Source organism: Salmo salar, chromosome 12 (genome assembly GCF_965601325.2).
Source record: "Salmo salar chromosome 12, fSalSal1, whole genome shotgun sequence".
NCBI classification, from domain to species: Eukaryota; Metazoa; Chordata; class Actinopteri; order Salmoniformes; family Salmonidae; genus Salmo; species Salmo salar.
The window spans coordinates 68,517,726-68,537,882 of record NC_138302.1 but is presented as its reverse complement, the minus strand read 5'-3'; the positions used below and the strand labels follow the sequence as shown (position 1 = coordinate 68,537,882).

General features: G+C 41.0%; 1 protein-coding gene across 2 annotated transcripts; it reads right to left on the bottom strand.

The window, feature by feature from the left end:
- Window positions 1–338: 338 nt before the first annotated feature.
- Window positions 339–19,425, bottom strand: LOC106565532 (limb region 1 homolog-like protein). Of its 2 annotated transcripts, XM_014132770.3 has the most exons (16): window positions 19,174–19,425; window positions 13,130–13,214; window positions 8,443–8,476; window positions 8,131–8,270; window positions 7,382–7,485; window positions 6,624–6,747; window positions 5,999–6,067; window positions 5,828–5,892; window positions 4,867–4,939; window positions 4,619–4,702; window positions 3,071–3,147; window positions 2,877–2,954; window positions 2,449–2,613; window positions 2,284–2,350; window positions 1,989–2,150; window positions 339–1,883 (listed from the first exon to the last, which is right to left on the bottom strand). In XM_014132770.3, exons 1-16 carry the CDS (start codon window positions 19,237–19,239, stop codon window positions 1,798–1,800), a joined length of 1,479 nt encoding a protein of 492 aa, XP_013988245.1. In that variant the 5' UTR covers window positions 19,240–19,425; the 3' UTR covers window positions 339–1,797. The 2 variants fall into 2 exon arrangements, with proteins under 2 accessions (XP_013988245.1, XP_045547616.1); XM_045691660.2 differs by lacking the exon at window positions 13,130–13,214.
- Between the last annotated feature and the right edge of the window lie 732 nt (window positions 19,426–20,157).

The window sequence follows — 20,157 nt, the reverse complement described above, 5'->3', positions numbered from 1 at the left end:
GGAAAGTGATCACTCCAAAATTTGTCTGTTAGACCACTTTAGGCAGCTATGAAATGTTTATGTTAGGTTGAGTGCACTTACGCCATCTTTATGTAGATCCAGCAACACCTCAATGACGAAATTGAAGAAGGTAAAATTGATGACAGACTTATCTTTACCATACCATGTGGTACTTAGACACATAACAGATGGCGTGGGACATGGATTTGTCTCGACATAAAGATTAGCCAATTTGAGGCTCTAAAAACATCAGGCAATCTTCCAGATTGGAATGAAACAGGGTTTCCAAATCAATACATTTTCTTAGTATACTATGCAAAAAAAAAGCAACAATGGTATAAGAAATAGACTGAAAATATTTATTATTCCAGTAAAGAGTCCTTACAAAAACTATTTTCATATACTTTTAACCAGAGTTCAAATGTATAGCTAGCTAACAATCATACATCATAGTAAAGCATACAGTTTTACAAGACATACAGACAATTTAACATGTAGTAGCCTACTGTTCTGGCATTTTAATTAAATACATTTGGACAATTCAGGAGAGGTTGAGGAGTGTTTTACCCCTGTGAGACAAACACATGAACATTCACTTGATGTCAAAATAAATCTATTGACACAAACTCATAATTAAAAAACAAAAACGTGATTTAAAAAAATGAAAGGAACTTGAGATATTGGAGAAAAATCTCCATGCATTAATGCAACATTGCACAAAAAATGAATGTATGCTGACGGACACAAACACAGGCACTCTTTTACTCAAACACAGGCACACAAACACACACTGTAAACACATCACAGTTTAACTTGGTCTTAACTTCCAGGCCATTGTTTCCGGTCTCTACCTTAAATTTCCTTTAGCGCCATGGTGCTAAGCATTGCATGTTGCTGTTCTCTTCACAAAAGGCAGCTGTCCAACTTTTCAGTCCAACAATAAACCATCCCTATTACACAAGGTTGTGATACAAATGTGTAAATGAGAATGATATACTAAAAAGGAGTATAGTAGAATTGGCCATATGCATAGAAGTAGAGTTACTGTACCCGTCCCTTACTTTCATTACTGTTAACCGATTTACTGTTATTCTTTGACACCATGCAGACATCTTCTTCTTTCCAAAACCTTCCATTAAAGGACAACAGAAAGAAGTGATATGATGTTCACAAGATGACACAGCAGAATAAATCATTTGAATAATAAATAAGGTCATAAGTGCTAGAGAGGAAAAGCCAGATCTAAGGAAGTACATAGAGCTGAAGTTCTTGTGGAGTTCCTTCCCATCAAAGAGTCAGGGATCAAGATGTTTTGAGATTGGCAGACATTTCAGCAGAAGTCACTTTGGATGTCTATGAAGGGTTCATATATTGGGAATGACCTTGGGACTCGAAGATGACCATCTCCATAGTCTACGCATATAAACCTACATTCTTGCTCCCTTTCTGTTCATTTAGTTCTCTTGTTTTTTATTTTATTTCTCACTTACTCTGTTATAGACCTGACAGAAAAGGAGACAAATTGCATTGGTCCCCTTTGGCGCAGTACCTGTACCTATTCTCTGTAAGTATGATCATGTCTGAGGTCCATGTCCATTCCTGATCAGACGATATGTTTCATCTAACCAAGTTTCCTCCTCTTCTCATATCAGTGGTGACAGGATCACCAGTCGTCCATCAGCAAACAGGTCAATCTCTTCTCTCTTTCAATGACAGTTTACTTCAGCTCAATATTTGGGGACACTGATTTTTGGTAAACTCACTTTGGTTAGCCAAGGTCATTGGCTTGTTCAAGTGTCACTGAATCTTTGAGAGTCCATTAGCCAATAGGAGCCTGAGTGGGATGGTGGAGCGAGACACAGTCGACGGCAGTTTATGCAGCCCTGTGAAGAGATAGAGGACCAGATTAGGGAATCAGCCGATCACAACGTGTGTGAGCATGCGTACATGCGTGCGGAATTGTGTATGTGTGTGTGACCCCAACATACCGAATGCTCTGATGAGTTCCCTCTGTACAGTCCATGTGAGAGTGTTGATAAGACAGGCAGAGGTCAGCCCGGCAAACAGTATGTTATACAGGAAGACGATGTGGAAGTTTCCCAGCCAGTTAAACCGACCAAAGTCTCCCAGCAGATCAAACCGGGTGATCCCTGAATCAAGACCAAAGGACCAAACCATTCAATGGTTAATGTTTAGAAAAAGCATCTATTTGTCGGTATTTTATATGCATGTCAGTCTGTCATACAAGAGCACCTGACACCAAGTCCTCCACTGCAGACTTACCCAAAGTCCTAGAAAATACAGGCAGAGCTGAGCTGAGCACCAATAGAGACACACAGTTCCCAATAATCTGAGAAAAGAGAGCAAGAAAGTTGGGTTATTATGAGAATGCCCCATGGAAGAGAGAGCGAGCAGTGTGTGTGTGCCAGTATGTGTGTGTGTGTGTACCTGTGTCAGTGTGGTGTCCTGTGCGCGGGGGCGTAGTCCAGTGAACAGTGGGGAGCTGTAGAAACCCACTACTGAGGAGATCATGAGATACAGGATGAGGATCACCTGCACTGCAGCCCCTAACGAACCAAACATGGAGAACGAGGCAGCGCCCAGGAGAGGGTCCTTCAAGAGGAGAGAGAAAGAAAGTTAATACCATTTACATCCTGTGATAATACAATTAAAATGTCAGTAGTACACACATTATACAAACTCTGTTTCATTATATAAACTCTGTTTCATAGTGTATACAGGTCTAGTATAGCTCTACAGTGTCCCTTAAAAAGTTACTAGGCAAGAACTAGTAGCGACAACATATCTTTGTTTGAATTAAATTAGATATTTGGGGAATTATTAGTTATTGCTTGTATAGGAAAGCATCCCCTCACCTCCATCCCTCGAGGCATAGCTGTATCGTCAAACAGCAACTCCACCACATGGTAGCACACAATGAGCACACACACCACCTGGGAAAGAGAACAACACTCACAGCCAATCAAAACACACACAACATTTTGAATGAGGATGTGATGTCAGGTGTGTGCCAGCAGGCGAGGTGAGTGGTGAGTCTGCCTCTCCTCACCGTTACAGCCAGCAGCAACAGCATGGCCAATGGGTATCCTAGGTTACGCTGCCATGGTGACGCTCTCTTCCGTATCTCTGAAGGCAAAAACAGAAATCCAGAGTTAGTGTCTGAGAATCCCAGTCTTTTTATCGTTTGGAGTTTTTCCTGACCACGTGACCTGACGGGACAAACTCCAGGCCCTAATTATAGCCAGTTTTCCTGGCCAGGCCTAGTAGCGTAGGACATGTTCTGTGTTTCTAGGAAAGTCAATGGTTCTTACTAGAGGTCGACCGATTAATCGAAATGGCCGATTAATTAGGGCTGATTTCAAGTTTTCATAACAATTGGTAATTTGCATTTTTTGGACTCCAATTATGGCCGATTATATTGCAATCTACGAGGAAACTGCATGGCAGGCTGACCACCTGTTATGCGAGTGCAGCTGCTAGCTAGCATTAAACTTATCTTATAAAAAACAATCAATCTTAACATAATCACTAGTTAACTACACATGGTTGATGATATTACTAGTTTAACTAGCTTGTCCTGCGTTGCATATAATCATTGCGGTGCCTGAAATTGTGTCACTTCTCTTGCGTTCAGTGTAAGCAGAATCAGGGTATATGCAGCAGTTTGGGTCGCCTGGCTCGTTGTGAACTGTGTGAAGACCATTTCTTCCTAACAAAGACCATCATTCATTTGCCAGAATTTTACATAATTATGACATAACTTTGAAGGTTGTGCAATGTAACAGCAATATTTAGACTTGGGGTTGCCACCCGTTCAATAAAATACCGAACGGTTCTGTATTTCACTGAAAGAATAAACGTTTTGTTTTTTCGAAATTATAGTTTTCGGATATGACCATATTAATGACCTAAAGCTCGTATTTCTGTGTGTTATTATATTACAATTAAGTCTATGATTTGATAGAGCAGTCTGACTGAGCGGTGGTAGGCAGCAGCAGGCTCATAAGCATTTATTCAAACCGAACTTTCCTCCGTTTGCCAGCAACTTTTGGCAATGCTTGAAGCACAGCGCTGTTTATGACTTCAGGCCTATCAACTCCCGAGATTAGGCTGGCAATACTATAAGAACATCCAATAGTCAAAGGTCTATGAAATACAAATGTTAGAGAAATAGTCCTATAATAACTTCAACCTAAAACTTCTTAACTGGGAATATTGAAGACTCATGTTAAAAAGGAACCACCAGCTTTCATATGTTCTCATGTTCTGAGCAAGGAACTTAAACGTTAGCTTTTTTACATGGCACATATTGCACTTTTACTTTCTTCTCCAACACTGGGTTTTTGCATTATTTAAACCAAATTGAACATGTTTCATTATTTATTTTAGACTAAATTGATTTTATTTATGTATTATATTAAGTCAAAATAAAAAAGTGTTCATTGTTCATTCAGTATTGTTGTAATTGTCATTATTACAAATATATATTAAAAAAATATTTAAAAAACGTCCGATTAATCGGCATCTGCTTTTTTTGGTCCTCCAATAATCGGTATCGGCATTGAAAAATCATATTCGGTCGACCTTTAATTCTTACCCAGAGCAATCCGCCGGGCCTGAATGTTGAGGAACCGGTTCCTCAGAACCTCTGTATTCACATTAATCCATAACGAGGTCCCACCTACAGAGGAATGAGAGAGAGCTGTAATTTTGTGATAAGCTTCTATTCATTCCCTTTAAAGAGAAATAGCATCACTTTAATTATGCATGAAAGCGACAAATTATGGCATAAAACTGACATATGTTATATCATGGATATACAGTACGTTATGTCATGAGACTTACTAGTGAGGTTCCTGGATAGAGAGGCCTCTTCAAACTCAGCACAACTCATTGTCTCATCAAGGTCCTCCAGCAACTGATGATGGAAGACATTAAGGGAGTCAGACCAGCACACACATACAGTACATACCAACACCACACACATACATACAGTACATACCAACACCACACACATACATACAGTACATACCAACACCACACACACACACACACACACACAGTACATACCAACACCACACACACACATACAGTACATACCAACACCACACACATACAATAGGGTACACCTATACAAAGAAAATAATTGAACTGCAAAATTATCAATTCCTCTGGTTTTACTAAAACTTGCTTCCTTCTGCTCTGACAATGTTCCCCAACTCTGAGGATTAGTTTTTCCAGCAGGACAATGCTCCATGCCACACAGCCAGGTAAATCAAGGTATGGATGTAGGACCACCAGATCAAGACCCTGTCATGGCCAGCCCAATCTCCAGACCTGAACCCCATTGAAAACCTCTGGAATGTGATTAAGACTGGTGGAGAGCATGCCAAGACGCAAAGCTGTGATTGAAAATCAGGGTTATTCCACCAAATATTAATTTCTGAACTCTTCCTAAGTTAAAACATTAGTATTGTGTCGTTTAAAAATGAATATGAACTTATTTTCTTTGCATTATTCGAGGTCTGAGAACACTGCATCTTTTTTGTTATTTTGACCAGTTATCATTTTCTGCAAATAAATGCTCTCAATGACAATATTTTTATTTGGAGTTTAGGAGAAATGTTGTCAGTAGTTTATAGAATGAAACCAAAATGTTAATTTTACCCAAACACATACCTATAAATAGTAAAACCAGAGAAACTGATCATTTTGCAGTGGTCTCTTAATTTTTTCCAGAGCTGTACAGACAGCTCAGCTAAAGGACAAAAACACACCGACATGAGTCTTACACAGACACACTCACCCTTGGTTTGACCAGTAGCCTTCCTGTGACGCTGAACATACGTGATAGTCCCAGAGGAGTGCATACTGTGGGAGACACAGGGGATACAATCATATAATATAGAAATACAGTCATCCTCATATTTATGAAATGCCCCCGGCCCAGGGCTGGGTAAACATGTACTGTACTTACACAACAGCAGCAGGACTCCGAACAAGGATATGCAGGAGTAGAGATAAGGCAGGTAATACTCCCACAGATCTGAGAGATAAACGATTTAACACATTACAGATAAATTTAGTAATTAAACTTACATTTCACATTTGCAGTTAACAACAGCAACAGACATTTCACATTTACATTTTTAGTCATTTAGCAGACGCTCTTATCCAGAGCGACTTACAGTAGTGAATGCATACATTTCATACACACACACACACTTTTTTAATATATATATATATATATATAAAAAAAAAATATATATATATATATATATATATATATATATATATATATATATATATATATATATATATATATATATATATATATATATATATATATATTTTTTTTTTTTTCTTTTTGTACTGGCCCCCCATGGGAATCAAACCCACAACCCTGGTGTTGCACACACCATGCTGGCGTTGCAAACACCATGCTCTACCAACTGAGCCACAGGGAAGCAGACGAAATATGAGAAGAGGTGGAAGGTAAAAGACGAAAAGCACATAAAACAGTTTTAAGGATGTGAAAGTGAGAGAAAAGGGGGATAGATCGAGAGAGAGAGAGGGGAGAAGGAGAAGAGGGGTTGTTTTACCGTAAAGACTCTGTCTGGCCATGTTGTCATCAAGGATGGCCGATGCCACCCACACCATCCCCAACACGAGCAGGGTCAGGAGGAAGAGGACTACTGCTGTCTCATACAGACGGGCCATCACACCCTGTGTACAGAGGGTATACAAACGTTATACCACATGTTATATACACTGAGTGTACAAAAACACTAGGAACACCCTTCTAATATTGAGTTGGACCCCCCTTTTCCCTAAAAACAGCCTCAATTCGTTGGGGCATGGACTCTACAAGGTGTCGAAAGCGTTCCACAGGGATCCTGGTCCATGTTGACTCCAATGTTTCCCCACAGTTGTGTCAAGTTGGCTGGATGTCCTTTGAGTGGTGGACCATTCTTGATACACACAGCAAACTGAGTGTGAAAAACCCAGCAGCGTTGCAGTTCTTGACACACTCAAACCGGTGCACCTGGCACCTACCGCCTATCCATGTGTCAATTGGCTCAAGGCTTAAAAATCCTTCTTTAAGTCTCCTCCCCTTCATCTACACTGATTGAACTGGATTTAACAATATCAATAAGGGATTTTAGCTTTCACCTGGATTCACCTGGTCAGTCTGTGTCATGGAAAGAGCACTCAGTGTACATATACATGATGCTCTTTCATTAGCCTGGTCCAAGGTCTGTTTGTGCTTCAGCCAACTCATCCCAATCATCATGTCATCACAATACTCAGTGGATTTGGCTCATCTGCTACCAGTCTGCTCTGTCACTGAAGCAGGTACCTTTTTGGATCCAGCGAAGCCCTCAGACTCAGTGAAGAAGTAGGCAAAGGGCAGGAGGAAGACCAGGGATAGGTTGGAGAAGAGGAAGACTATATTCCACAGTCCTGCATTGAGAGATGGAGACAGACAGCGTTACAGACAGCGTTACAGACAGCGTTACAGACAATGAGAGGTTCACTCTCTACATGCTATACACTCAGAAAAGGCGCCATCTAGAATCTAAAAGGGTTCTTCGGCTATCCCCATAGGAGAACCCTTTGAAGAAAACATTTTTGTTCCAACTAGAACCCTTTGGGTTCCAGGTAGAACCCTTTCCACAGAGGGTCCTACATGGAACCCAAAAGGGTTATACCTGGAACCAAAAAGGCTTCTCCTATGGGGACAGCCGAAGAACCCTTATGGAACCTGTTGTTCTAAGAGTGAGGTCTCTAATGGAGTTTCATAAACGTTCGTTTTAAAAGTTCAACGCTCTGAGGAGCTCGTATCTGTAGTCTTATCATCACCACTGAGTAAAGGTAATAGCTACACCCTTAGCAACATGTGGTGGACTGCAAATTCTCTGAACAAATTAAATGGGAAAGCAAATATGTGAAGCATATGCACTGAACCAACTACCTGCTGAGAAAATCTTTCAATGGCACATGACTTTAAACTGTCATTCATGCTTCGCACAAACAAAATCTCTGTGTGCATTAGGTGTGTCAGTCAGGTGTGTGTATGTTAATGTAGCTGCTTGTGTGTGTGTTTACCGTGTATAAGGGATCCATTAAGCCACTGCATGTAGTAGCTCTGTGGGAAGGAGAGCAGGACCTCGTTGGACAAGATGGAGAGCGGTAGGAGTAGAACAGCACCCACAGAGACTGAGAGAGTGAACGTACAGAGCCACAGCCTAGAGAAAGACAGAGAGAAAAATTGATTTTTTACAAAAGAAGCAGCAGTCCCATATGATACATAGAAATATCAAATATGTAGGTAGGTTCAGTATATTGGTTTTCTGACATTCTGTGGCAGAATAGATGAGATTGGTGGTAATAAAGCCTCTATTGTTCAAAGTTACTCACGCAATTTTGTTGACTGTTGCATCTTCACTGTTATCTACAATTTAAAGAACACAACGCAATTGTTAGTATGGCTTACAGAAAGAGGAAAAAGTGTTTGGGGGTGAGGGGATAGACAGGCTGGGCAAGAAGCTGGGAACCTGATCAAAGACAAGACCTCCTTCCCCTAAATTCCTGAAGGGCAACAAGCACACATTGCTCAATTCTCACCAGTGGTGTAGTGGAGGGTATACGCAGGTATACCTTTTTAGGCCCAGCAACATACACAGGGCAGTAGGCCTACGCGTGAATGATCCAAAATTCAATTTGTGTGAAAACACTGTTCCAAAATGCTCACCGCACATGCAAGCGATTTCATGGACAGAGATGGAAAGATCTGTTAGAAAGAGGGGGATTTAAAGATGCAGCCAAAGGCATTAGGATAATGCCTTTGGCTGCTAGACAATGAAAGAACTTTGAAAGAAAACCAATAGAACAGGAGAAGGCATTTGATTAAGTCTTCATAAGAATAATTGCCTCCACGTTTATATGGTGGGATTTTGGCCATAGGCTATTTTGAAGCAAGGTAAGACACGCCTCATAATATGAAGCAAAATGTCCAGGTTTCAAACTAATTAAGGAATAGGAAAATATAGTGATGCGAATGACAGGCCTAACTGTCTTCTAGTAGATGGAAAGCCTTTCCCAAAAACCTGCTCTATTAAATGTTAACTAGCTACATAGTAGCCCATGCCTACCTGTCAGAATGATATCATGATGATTATTTTAATCAATCTAGTGCCATTTCGTTTGCAAACTCCATCTCATGTGCTACAGAAACGCTGCTTATAAAACAATAGTGCTAGGTGCCTGCACACTTGAATTAAAGGTCAACTACTCTAAAAAAATCTACATTTCTTAGATTTTTCCAAGACCATGTGGTTTAAGCATTGTTATAGACTTAGAACATACACTTTTGTTGATTTTCTGTTAAAAAAAAAGTGTGACATTGAGAACGAATACCTGAATTTTTGGGGGGGACAATCTGAAACCGGTGAATTACTGACTCAGTTGATCTGTTTCAATAGTAGGCCTCACTGTGAAAGACCAATATGAACAGTACAGCTTGGGTTGGCCTCACTGTGAAAGACCAATATGAACAGTACAGCTTGGGTTGGCCTCACTGTGAAAGACCAATATGAACAGTACAGCTTGGGTTGGCCTGACTGTGAAAGACCAATATGAACAGTACAGCTTGGGTTGGCCTGACTGTGAAAGACCAATATGAACAGTACAGCTTGGGTTGGCCTGACTGTGAAAGACCAATATGAACAGTACAGCTTGGGTTGGCCTCACTGTGAAAGACCAATATGAACAGTACAGCTTGGGTTGGCCTGACTGTGAAAGACCAATATGAACAGTACAGCTTGGGTTGGCCTGACTGTGAAAGACCAATATGAACAGTACAGCTTGGGTTGGCCTGACTGTGAAAGACCAATATGGGATTCATCATTTTAGGTCATTCAGAGAGTATGTCACTGTTTCTCATAGAAGTTTTCACACGGTGCGTTTCCTTCAGGCCGTTTGGAAAAATGTTGGCAAAATACCCACTTCTCCAGGCACCACTACACCACTGATTCTAACAAACACCTACAGGCTAAAACTGTTCTTGTAGTAACAATTATAAACGACAAACATGTTTGCACATGTGTGGAAGAGTGTTTGTGTGTGATCAATCAAAGCAAATTCTTGTGTAGGCCTACGTACAGTGTGTGTATGGCTGTGTGTGTGTGTGTGTATGTGTGTGTGTGTGTGTGTGTGTGTGTGTGTGTGTGTGTGCACACGTGTGTTTATGCTGCAGGCTACAATCCAGGAATTGGAAATAATACGTTCTTTCCGAAAGCAGGAAATTAAATTGCCCAAAAGCAAAACGCTAATCCTTATCAAAGAACACTAATACAATGTTTGAATATCTCTGTGCCCCATATGTGTATGGCCCTGATCCGTGACTGATCATGGAATTGATCAGATCGGTCAGCTATTTCCAACAACTGAACAAATCAGTGTAGTATCCATGTGCAAGTTTTGGGAAAAGGGGTGGGGGTGGTATTGAACAAATTGCTAACCCGACCCCTTACGATGAAGAATTTTGTCATAAAAACGGAATTATCATATTTGGCACAGGCTTCGAAGTTGAGGCTTATTTCATACCCCATTGTTTTGTACCAGCAAATTAAGACTGGATAGACAGCCTAAGTGCAGAGTCATTTGTTGGTTAAAGTAAAACCCATGGAGCTCTCCATTTCCCCCTTACTTTTCTATCTCTGGCGTCCTACATGGTTTACACACTTCACAAGAGATATTACTAGATCGGAACCATAGCCAGAAACATCTGGTTTGTGAAAAACCCCAGTCCACACACCCATATTGGCTGTCCAAGGGGTGCTGCAGACCGTACATTCCTGACTACGTGGGCGCTGGTTCTGTGTGTGTGTGTGTGTGTGTGTGTGTGTGTGTGTGTGTGTATGTGTGCGCGTCTGTCCAAGTGTGTGTCCAAGTGTTTTGTGTGGGGGTTGTTGTGCACTGTGTATGCCCTACGGAGCGTATTATTATCCCAGGGGAACATTCCTTGCGCCCCTCGCCCAGTCTAACAGGACAGAGGATCCGGGAGACCAAGGAAGGTTGCATAACAGGCTCTGGCTGTAATTTGTACCAGAGTGGATTTTGGAAAGCATCCTGTCCGCCATACCAATGCTTGCTGTAAATTCCTGATGGAAACATACACTCACAAGTGAGGTAGGGGCTGCTGCAGTGAAAAACACCCTAGCTCATGCCTGCACACATAAATTAAAGTTATTATGGCTCCTTCATAGTAAACAACAAGTTGTTTATGCAGACATACAACATCTATACACAGCAGTGTGAAGCAAGGGCAAACATATGCTGATATATGCATTTACAGTGCCTTCGGAAAAGTATTCAGACCCCTTGACTTTTTCCACATTGTTACGTTACAGCCTTATTCTAAAATGGATTAAATAAATAAAAAAATCCTCTGCAATCTACACACAATACCCCATAACGGCAAAACAAAAACAAGTATAAAAAAGAGAAATAGCTTATTTACATAAGTATTCAGACCCTTTGCTATGAGACTCGAAGTTGAGCTCAGGTGTACCCTGTTTCCATTGATCATCCTTGAGTCCACCGGTGGTAAATTCAATAGACTGGACATCATTTGGAAAGACACACACCTGTCTATATAAGGTCCCACAGTTGACAGTGCATGTCGGAGCAAAAACCAAGCCATGAGGTCGAAAGAAGTGTCCGTAGAGAGCTGAGAGGACAGACAAATCTGGGGAAGGGTACGAAAATAGTTCTGCAGCGTTGAAGGTCCCCAAGAACACAGTGGCCTCCATCATTCTGAAATGGATGAAGTTTGGAACAACCAAGGCTCTTCCTAGAGCTGGCCGCCTGGTCAAACTGAGCAATCGGGGGAGAAGGGCCTTGGTCAGGGAGGTGACCGAGAACCTGATGGTCACTCTGACAGAGTTCTAGAGTTTCCCTGTGGAGATGGGAGAACCTTCCAGAAGGACAACCATCTCTGCAGCACTTCACCAATCAGGCCTTTATGGTAGAATGTCCAGACAGAAGCCACTCCTCAGTAAAAGGCACATGACAGCCAGCTTGGAGTTTGCCAAAAGGCACCTAAAGACTCTCAGTCCATGAGAAACAAGATTCTCTGGTCTGATGAAACCAAGATTGAACTTTTTGGCCTGAATACCAAGAATCACGTCTGGAGGAAACCTGGCACCATCCCTATGGTGAAGCATGGTGGTGGCAGCATCATGCTGTGGGGTTGTTTTTCAGTGGCAGGGACTGGAAGACTAGTCAGGATCAAGGGAAAGATAAACAGAGCAAAGTAAAGAGAGATCCTTGATGAAAACCTGCTCCAGAACGCTCAGGACCTCAGACTGGGGCGACGGTTCCCCTTCCAACAGGACAACGACCCTAAGCACACAGCCAAGACAACGCAAGAGTGGCTTCGAGACAAGTCTCTGAATGTCCTTGAGTGGCCGAGCGAGAGCCCGGACTTGAACCAGAACAAACATTTCTGGAGAGACCTGAAAATAGCTGTGCAGCAACGCTCCCTATACAACCTGACAGCGCTTGAGAGGATCTGCAGAGAAGAATGGGAGAAACTCCCCAAATACAAGTGTGCCAAGCTTGTAGCGTCATACTCATTAGGACTCACTGCCAAAGGTGCTTCAAAAAAAATATTGAGTAAAGGGTCTGAATAATTATGTAAACATAATATTTCGTTTTGTATTTTTTTAATAAATTAGCAAAAATGTCTAAAAACCTGTTTCTGGGGTGTCATTATTGGGTATTGTGTCTAGATTGAAGAGGGAAAAAACTAAAGAATAAGGATGTAAAGTAACAAAATGTGGATAAAGTCAAGGGGTCTGAATACTTTCCGAAGGCACTGTATACATATATACGGCCGTCCTGGCTGTAATATAACACCTACACGTACAGGACCAAAGGAGGACATTCAGAGGCATACAGAACTATCAACAGTCCAATTAATTACTTTTAGAGTTAAATCAGTAGAGTGTTGAGCCACAGAAACCCAGCAGACCTTGCAGTCCACTGTGACCTGGCCTCCACTCCACTCCACTGACCTTTAACCTCTCAGACTCACACGTACCTATGGTAAACTCAGCATTCCTCTTGTAGTGGGTAATGACCAGATAGGAGACAATGTAGAGACATATGAAAAGCAGGACACAGATCTGTGGAGATAAAAACACTGAGATCAACGTTTAGGATCAAACTTCCTATGATTAATCCATGCTAATTGTGGGAATAAGTCAACAATCTTTTATTATTTGGTTATTGTTGCAACGGGTCATCAAAATTGATTAAAATATTAAAAACAATTCTAATAAATGCAAAATGGCAAAAATGTGTGGAATTGCACGAAATGATGGTTCTCTCTGCTGTCAAGAGGGAGGCCCGCTAAAACGTTTTGCTCGTAATGTGGGGGGAGGGGGGTATGGATGTGGGTACACAGACCCGCAAGCAACTGCGGCCCCCCCATATGAGTTCAGATGTTGTGGCCCCCAACCCCATCAAAGTTGGCCATCCCTAGTCTATGCCTCCCTGCACTCATTAATTCATGTTGTTGTCACGTTCTGTTCAATAATTCAACAAGTGTGTCAATAGCAGGATACGCTGGAATTAGAAATCAACATCCTTGGCTTTAGATTACACCTATCTATACATGCTTTCCATTGTTTGCGAAATCAGACATAATATCACTGGAATCCAACTGTTCATTTTCAGGAGATGCTTTCATTTCAGCGCATTTCATTTGTTAACATTTCAACTGTAGCAAATGATTACTTTTTTTAATTCCACAAAAAACAAAAAAAGTACACCAATCAAAATAAAGTTATCTTTCCTCTCTTTCTTATGATGCAAGTGTCGAGGTGATGTGTTAAATCCTCAACAAACTTTTGTGTTCTTATAGATGCAATGGAAAGACAATGTATTCCATTGAGTCCATTTCAGCCAATACTGGGTTGTGTTTGACAGGTCATTACAAATATATCCGCAGTCGTAACGTTAACAGGAAAAAACAACAGGCACACGCAAAAGCATGAAAGAGTCGCAGGAGTAAAATAAAAGCAATCAATCCAGCGAGATTTAAGTGACAAGTGGATTTTGCACCCCTCACACAGGAAATAGATGGCTGAAAAAGACATATGGGCGGGGACATGCTAGTTGTTTGTTGTTTGTTCACTCTATAGAGAAAATCCACACAACGCTGCTGTAGACCCCGAGTGTTGCTGCATAACAGAGGTGAGCAGATTCGCACAGGGCAAACAAACACCAAACAAAGTCTTCAAGTCCTCACACTAATGCAGATAATATACAGGCAGGCTTTTCAACCTCCAGCTGGTTCATCAAGACATCACCACAATGATCTTAGAGATGACTGAACCCAGGAACACACAGGAGAGTCAATCATCTCCCTCTCTGTTACCTGCACTGTGTTTATTTTTGCTGTGGTTGCCCGAGCAACATCATGCATGCCCTCTGCTTAATTAATAGAACATTGTCAAAGCTGGGTGTCTTCATACTTTCAAAGAGAAAACATGGATAAGACTGAACATGCACATTCTAGGGAGTGGAAAGTCAATTTTCTCATCCACGTCAAACTGTATATCTTGCTGTTTGTTTGAAGACTTCTGAACAAAAGCCAATAGACGCATGCTATGAACCCGTTTAACCACATAACTCAGAATAGAGTGATTTATTGTTGCATTTGTGGCGAGATGAATGCAGATCATCACTTGTGGTTCTACCTTCAAAACAATAGTTTACCCTCAAGCCTGCATTCCAGGAGGCACATCCTAATGTATGTGAATCAATCACTGATAAGTAGAATCAAGTTGAACTCTGCATTCTCTCCCTTTACAACAAAATTAAGTTCTCGTTTATTATTGGAAAATGGAAGATCCCCAGGTTAGTGATACTGTACTGTCTGTAGGTAGCCTAACTGTATTACAGATGCTGAATTACATAATTGGAGTGGATTTCTATTTACCAAATGATGGTTTTGGCAATCTGTGACTGTGATTGAGCCCCTGGTTTTATAAACAGGGTCATCGGGGTTAGTTATGTAGTAGATAGATGAGAGGGGGTCAGATTATCAGGATTACCAGATTAAGCAACGAGAGAGTGGAGAGGAGACCGGCTGGGATTACAAAAAAAGCCAACAACATAAACTAAATACTCACATCCCCACCGATCCCTTATAAAACAGAAATGACCAGACATTTTCTAAAATGGAGGACACTACTCTTCCAATTTAGGGAACTAGGAATGGCAGCAGTTCTGTGCCAGTTTCAAAGCAACATATCCCCACCCTGGTCTGAAAAAGATGACGCAATCAGGTTAACGAATAACAGAGAAAGAAAAACATCATAATATCATAAATATCACATAAGGAGATAGCTACCGCTGATCCCGCAGATAAGTAAATGTTCTGTTCCAGAATATTCCGGTGGTCTAATAAAAAAATACTCCAATATAACATGTTATGAAGGTAAATAAAAACAGGGCTACATCCTATAACTGTAAATGTTAGCAATGTGGGCACTCCTATCTGAATTTCATCATTGTTACAGGGAGAGAATCTGTGTCTGTGATGATGCCCTTAATGTATACTTGGACATGATGCGCCTGCTGACTTGTATAATCATGTACATTTGATAAGCTTGACCTACAAATGGCAGCCACCACAGATTTACCTAGTGAGTGGATGAACGACAAGGCAGAATTGGATACCCCACCTCATAGCCTGCCCAGTGACACCAACATCCAATGAACTAGGTCAGAGCTCAGTAGTTGTAAGAGATAATGTTTAGCATTAAGAACTACCATACCTCACACATGCAAAATACTGTATACTGTTAGTTTCTAAACCATTTTCACCTAATGTTTGTTTCTTTATTAAGTGTGGATTGACGTCATGTCCTTGCCAGCTTGCCAGTGTTTTTTGGAGTCTAATAAATCTACTGATGGAAATGTGGTGATGTCACTGCAATTATACCAGAGTTGAGTTGCAGGCTTAGCTGTATACAAGTAAAAGCTTTGTTAGAGCAATGGACTACAATATAAATACGCAACTGCAGAAAATGCCTAATGACAACTATTCATTTCCCATTCTCAAACTGAAAGATGATGCTACAGAGTGACACAGTGCTCCAAATAGCCAAATGAGATATTCAGATGCTTAAAGTTCATTATGTGTGACTTGCTCTGTAATAAAGCAAGCTATCTAAAACCAGTCCTTGGCCAGTACTAAGATACAGGCTGAAGAATAATAAACTAGGCTGGACTGAAACAGCCTAGGCATTCAGACAGCTCAAAGAGAATGGAGCCCATGCTGGGCAGTTTGATGATTATGGGAGAGAGGGGTTTTAAATCCACAGACTTCTCATAGACCTTACAGCTTTGTACTTTGGGCCTCTTTACACTACAATACTTTGACGATCGATACTAGTTCCAGGAAAGATGATATTGTAGTGTAAAAAGACAGATCTAGATTCAAATCTGTCTTTTAGAGATGTCTCCCACACTACCTCTGGGTGTTATAGTGTAAAGACAATGGCTTTCCCACACCACCTGTCCCTGTAAGAATTACCTTAATATCAGTAGACAGAGTTCTTGCTCTGTTAGCTAAATTGAAAATTAAAGGCTTATAAATTATCCACTCATTTGTGAATTGAGTTTTGTTGCATTAATCAAATGTGCAACATTATGTAGAATATGGTTTAGATGAGAAGCTCCTGTACAGTTTGAATTGCTATCCTTAGGCCGTCATTGCAAATACGAATTTGTTCTTAACTTACTTGCCTAGTTAAATAAAATACGTTTAAAAACATTTTGTTTGTCTATATACTATGGTATTTACGGTATGGTAATAGCTGCACTCACACATGAAGCAGGACTGTGGCTTTGGCCAAACCACATCCAAGGCTAAAGTAAGGTGTAAACAGAAAAGTTGCACATCTGATGTTGAAGAGAGATAGATCTTACTACACACATTTTACTGATGTAAATCCACCGTTTGATAGAGAGATGTGGGCGTGTGGGGGAGAAGGCAAACATAGCCCATGTCACAATGCTAACCAGCTTATGCCCAACAGCTCACAGCCCCAACAGCTAATGCCCAGCACGCTAATGCCCCAAACAAAAGCCCCACTCTGTATCAGAGCAAACTGCCAATAAATGGCAGACAGAGAATATGGAGCACCATTGTGGGTTCACAGCATATACAAGCAGCATAATACTGTATATAGATGCACTTTAAGTTGAGCCTCCAATCCCAACAAACACAGCCATCATGTTCGGTCACAGCAAGACTGTCCTTTGTGAAGGACAAAACACCACAGGCCTGTTATATTTTTCCTCCTCCTAGAGACAGATAATGGGGCTGTCTGAGGGCACCTTCACCTGCTCTAGTCCAGAGGACAACAGTGTTCCCTGTCTCAGCTCTGACGCACACTCCCTATCTGTCTGTCTGTCCCCACCTGCCTGTCTGTCATTCTGTCTTGTATTTCTCTGTATGTTTCTTTGTCTTTCTGACTTTCACATCAGAAATGTTTCCTCCCTCTCTCAGTCTGGCTCTATCCTCTTCTCTGCAGTTGTGTAAACACTTTCAGGTTAGGCTGCCAGCCCACTAGACAAACTCAAATCCTATGTGCTGAAAGATTTCTCCAGTATTTCCTATTAGTCAGTGGGCTGGACACTGATGTCGTAAAGACAGAACAAAAGATAACCGTCTCAGGCATGTTGTTAAAAGTTTGGAAGTAAAGGTAAAACATCATATCATACAAATATTTTGCTTGTTAGTGCTGTACACAACAGGTATTTGCTGAATATTTATGTGAGAAAAAGCACGCCTTTGTGATGACGGGTTGTGCTACTAATGCATGGCTCTGTCATTGAGACCATGTTGTGTCCATTCTGCCCTACCGGAAAATAGAAGTGGAGGAATGGTATTATTGATAACTATGCATGCCACGGTACCTGTTAAGACTGAACAGCCTTTCAAAGGGCTGATGTAGGTCATGAAAAATGTAACTAGCACTACCACTACTTGATTAAAAGGCTGCACACACTGTCCAGCCGAAGGCACGTAGGACACACGTGCATGTGGATAGAAACACAATTGCCCACATAAACACACAAAGATAAACGCTATTAGCAGCCTATAATGCACTCACAGGAATGGGCGTTAGAAAATAGAGAAAGAGGAAGGGAGTCTGGAATGACTTAATGTCATCTGTATCAGTGAGTCAGACAGGCAGAAGAGAGACAGAGATCTACTGTGCTAAGCAGGGTCATAGGTCACTTCCCTGTGCTGCTGTGGTGATAGAGCCATCATGCCAGGATTACATGAGCACATACAGTACAACATTTAATGTGTTTCAAATGTAACAAATACTGGTCCAACTACATTTTACACTACATAAAAATGGCAACAGGTTTGACATCCCATAACATAATGTGCTTTGAGCACATACTTGTGCAGCAATAACCAATCTTTACCACAAATACCCAGGTTCTCATTGCGACTCGGTTTTTAGAGCTGAACATTTGGTTAAATTCAAGTTAGGCTACATTGTACACTTCATTGATGCTGAGATGTTGATGCTTCAACATCTGGATCTACCAGTACACAGACAATGGTGTTAATAATTATAGTAAATGTAATTTATATAATCAAGAATGCAATAACTATCCTGCATCAGGCCTACTTGGTGAACTATCTAATTATTGGCTGATGTTTGTTGTTACATTGTAGACAGGTGAAAGATAAAAGTGCATGCTGCTGCACAATATTCTTAAGTAGTCTACAGTAGGGGCATATTTTGGGGTTGAATAGCAGCAACATGACCTCACATTTTTCTTTACAAAAAACACAGGAGGGACGCTGAAGGTATACTGTAGTAATGGTAGGGCAAAAGGTAATTGAGAAATATGATACAGATACACAAATTCTAACAGCAAGTCCCTGGAATAGCCTACAGCCACACATATTCAGCAAATAGTAAATGTTATGAGATACAATTGCATTTGCAGCTGGCTGATGATATCAGCAGTGCAGCGAGAGCACTCCAATCAACAGGCAAGCTCTCAATTTCACCGCAGTCGACGAGTATAGACTGTACTTACTATGGTCTCTCTGACTCGGTCGTGGAAAAGCTGTTCCCGGACCGATACGTCTTCTGGAGCTTCCATACTCCGACAACCATATCGCGGATTGTTCGCCCTTTATGTGGCTCAAATGTATATGTTTTCTGGTCCTTGTTGCTGCCTCATCAGACCAGCACCGCAGCGCAGCTTGTCCTCGTTCCTAGGCTGGCTCATGCAAATGAGTCGTGTCGCTGCCTCTCAGCTCTTGTGCGAACAGACTGTCCCTCTGCGCCACAATGGGCGTGCAGTTGTCGCGGTGCGGTTTCCAAAAATTAGCTGGTATCAATTACTGTATATAGTATACCCACATGAAAAAATACTGCAGTTTACTATAGAGTACTACAGTACTTACAATAGAATGCTATAGTAAACTGCAGTATACTGTAGAATACTATACTCCACACTGTAGTATCCCTCTATCATGTGTAGTACTTACTATAGAATGGTGTATTATACTGTAGAATACTATAGAAAATTATACAGTATTATCCGCAAAAAAACACTGTAGTAAATACTACACTTTTTAAACTATAGTAAAAACTACAGTATTACATATGCATATACCCTGACCATTCCCCTCCCCCATATCGCAAATTTGTGCCAACCATAAGTGAAAAGTTACATACCAAGTATATAGCATATATTGTGTTCCATGCATGTTACAGAAAATATAAAGAACTGAACTATTCATTTAGGCTTACTTATTCACAACTTATTTTTTTGGTATTTTCTTTTTCACCTTTATTTAACCAGGTAGGCCAGTTGAGAACAAGTTCTCATTTACAACTGTGACCTGGCCAAGATAAAGCAAAGCAGTGTGACACAAACAACAACACAGAGTTACACATGGCATAAACAAATGTACAGTCAATAACACAATAGAATTTTAAAAAAGAAAGTCTATATACAGTGTGTGCAAATGGCGTGAGGAGGTAAGGCAATAAATAGGCCATAGTAGTGAAG

What these genes read in the sequence shown, in the direction of transcription:
- LOC106565532 (XM_014132770.3), bottom strand. Translation starts at nt 19,239, where the DNA reads ATGGAAGCTCCAGAAGACGTATCGGTCCGGGAACAGCTTTTCCACGAC. An exon ending in ACCGAGTCAGAGAGACCATA is followed by an intron (nt 13,215 to 19,173) that starts GTAAGTACAGTC and finishes TTATCTCCACAG; the next exon opens with ATCTGTGTCCTGCTTTTCAT. An exon ending in TGTTGCTGCTGGCTGTAACG is followed by an intron (nt 2,955 to 3,070) that starts GTGAGGAGAGGC and finishes TCTCTTTCCCAG; the next exon opens with GTGGTGTGTGTGCTCATTGT.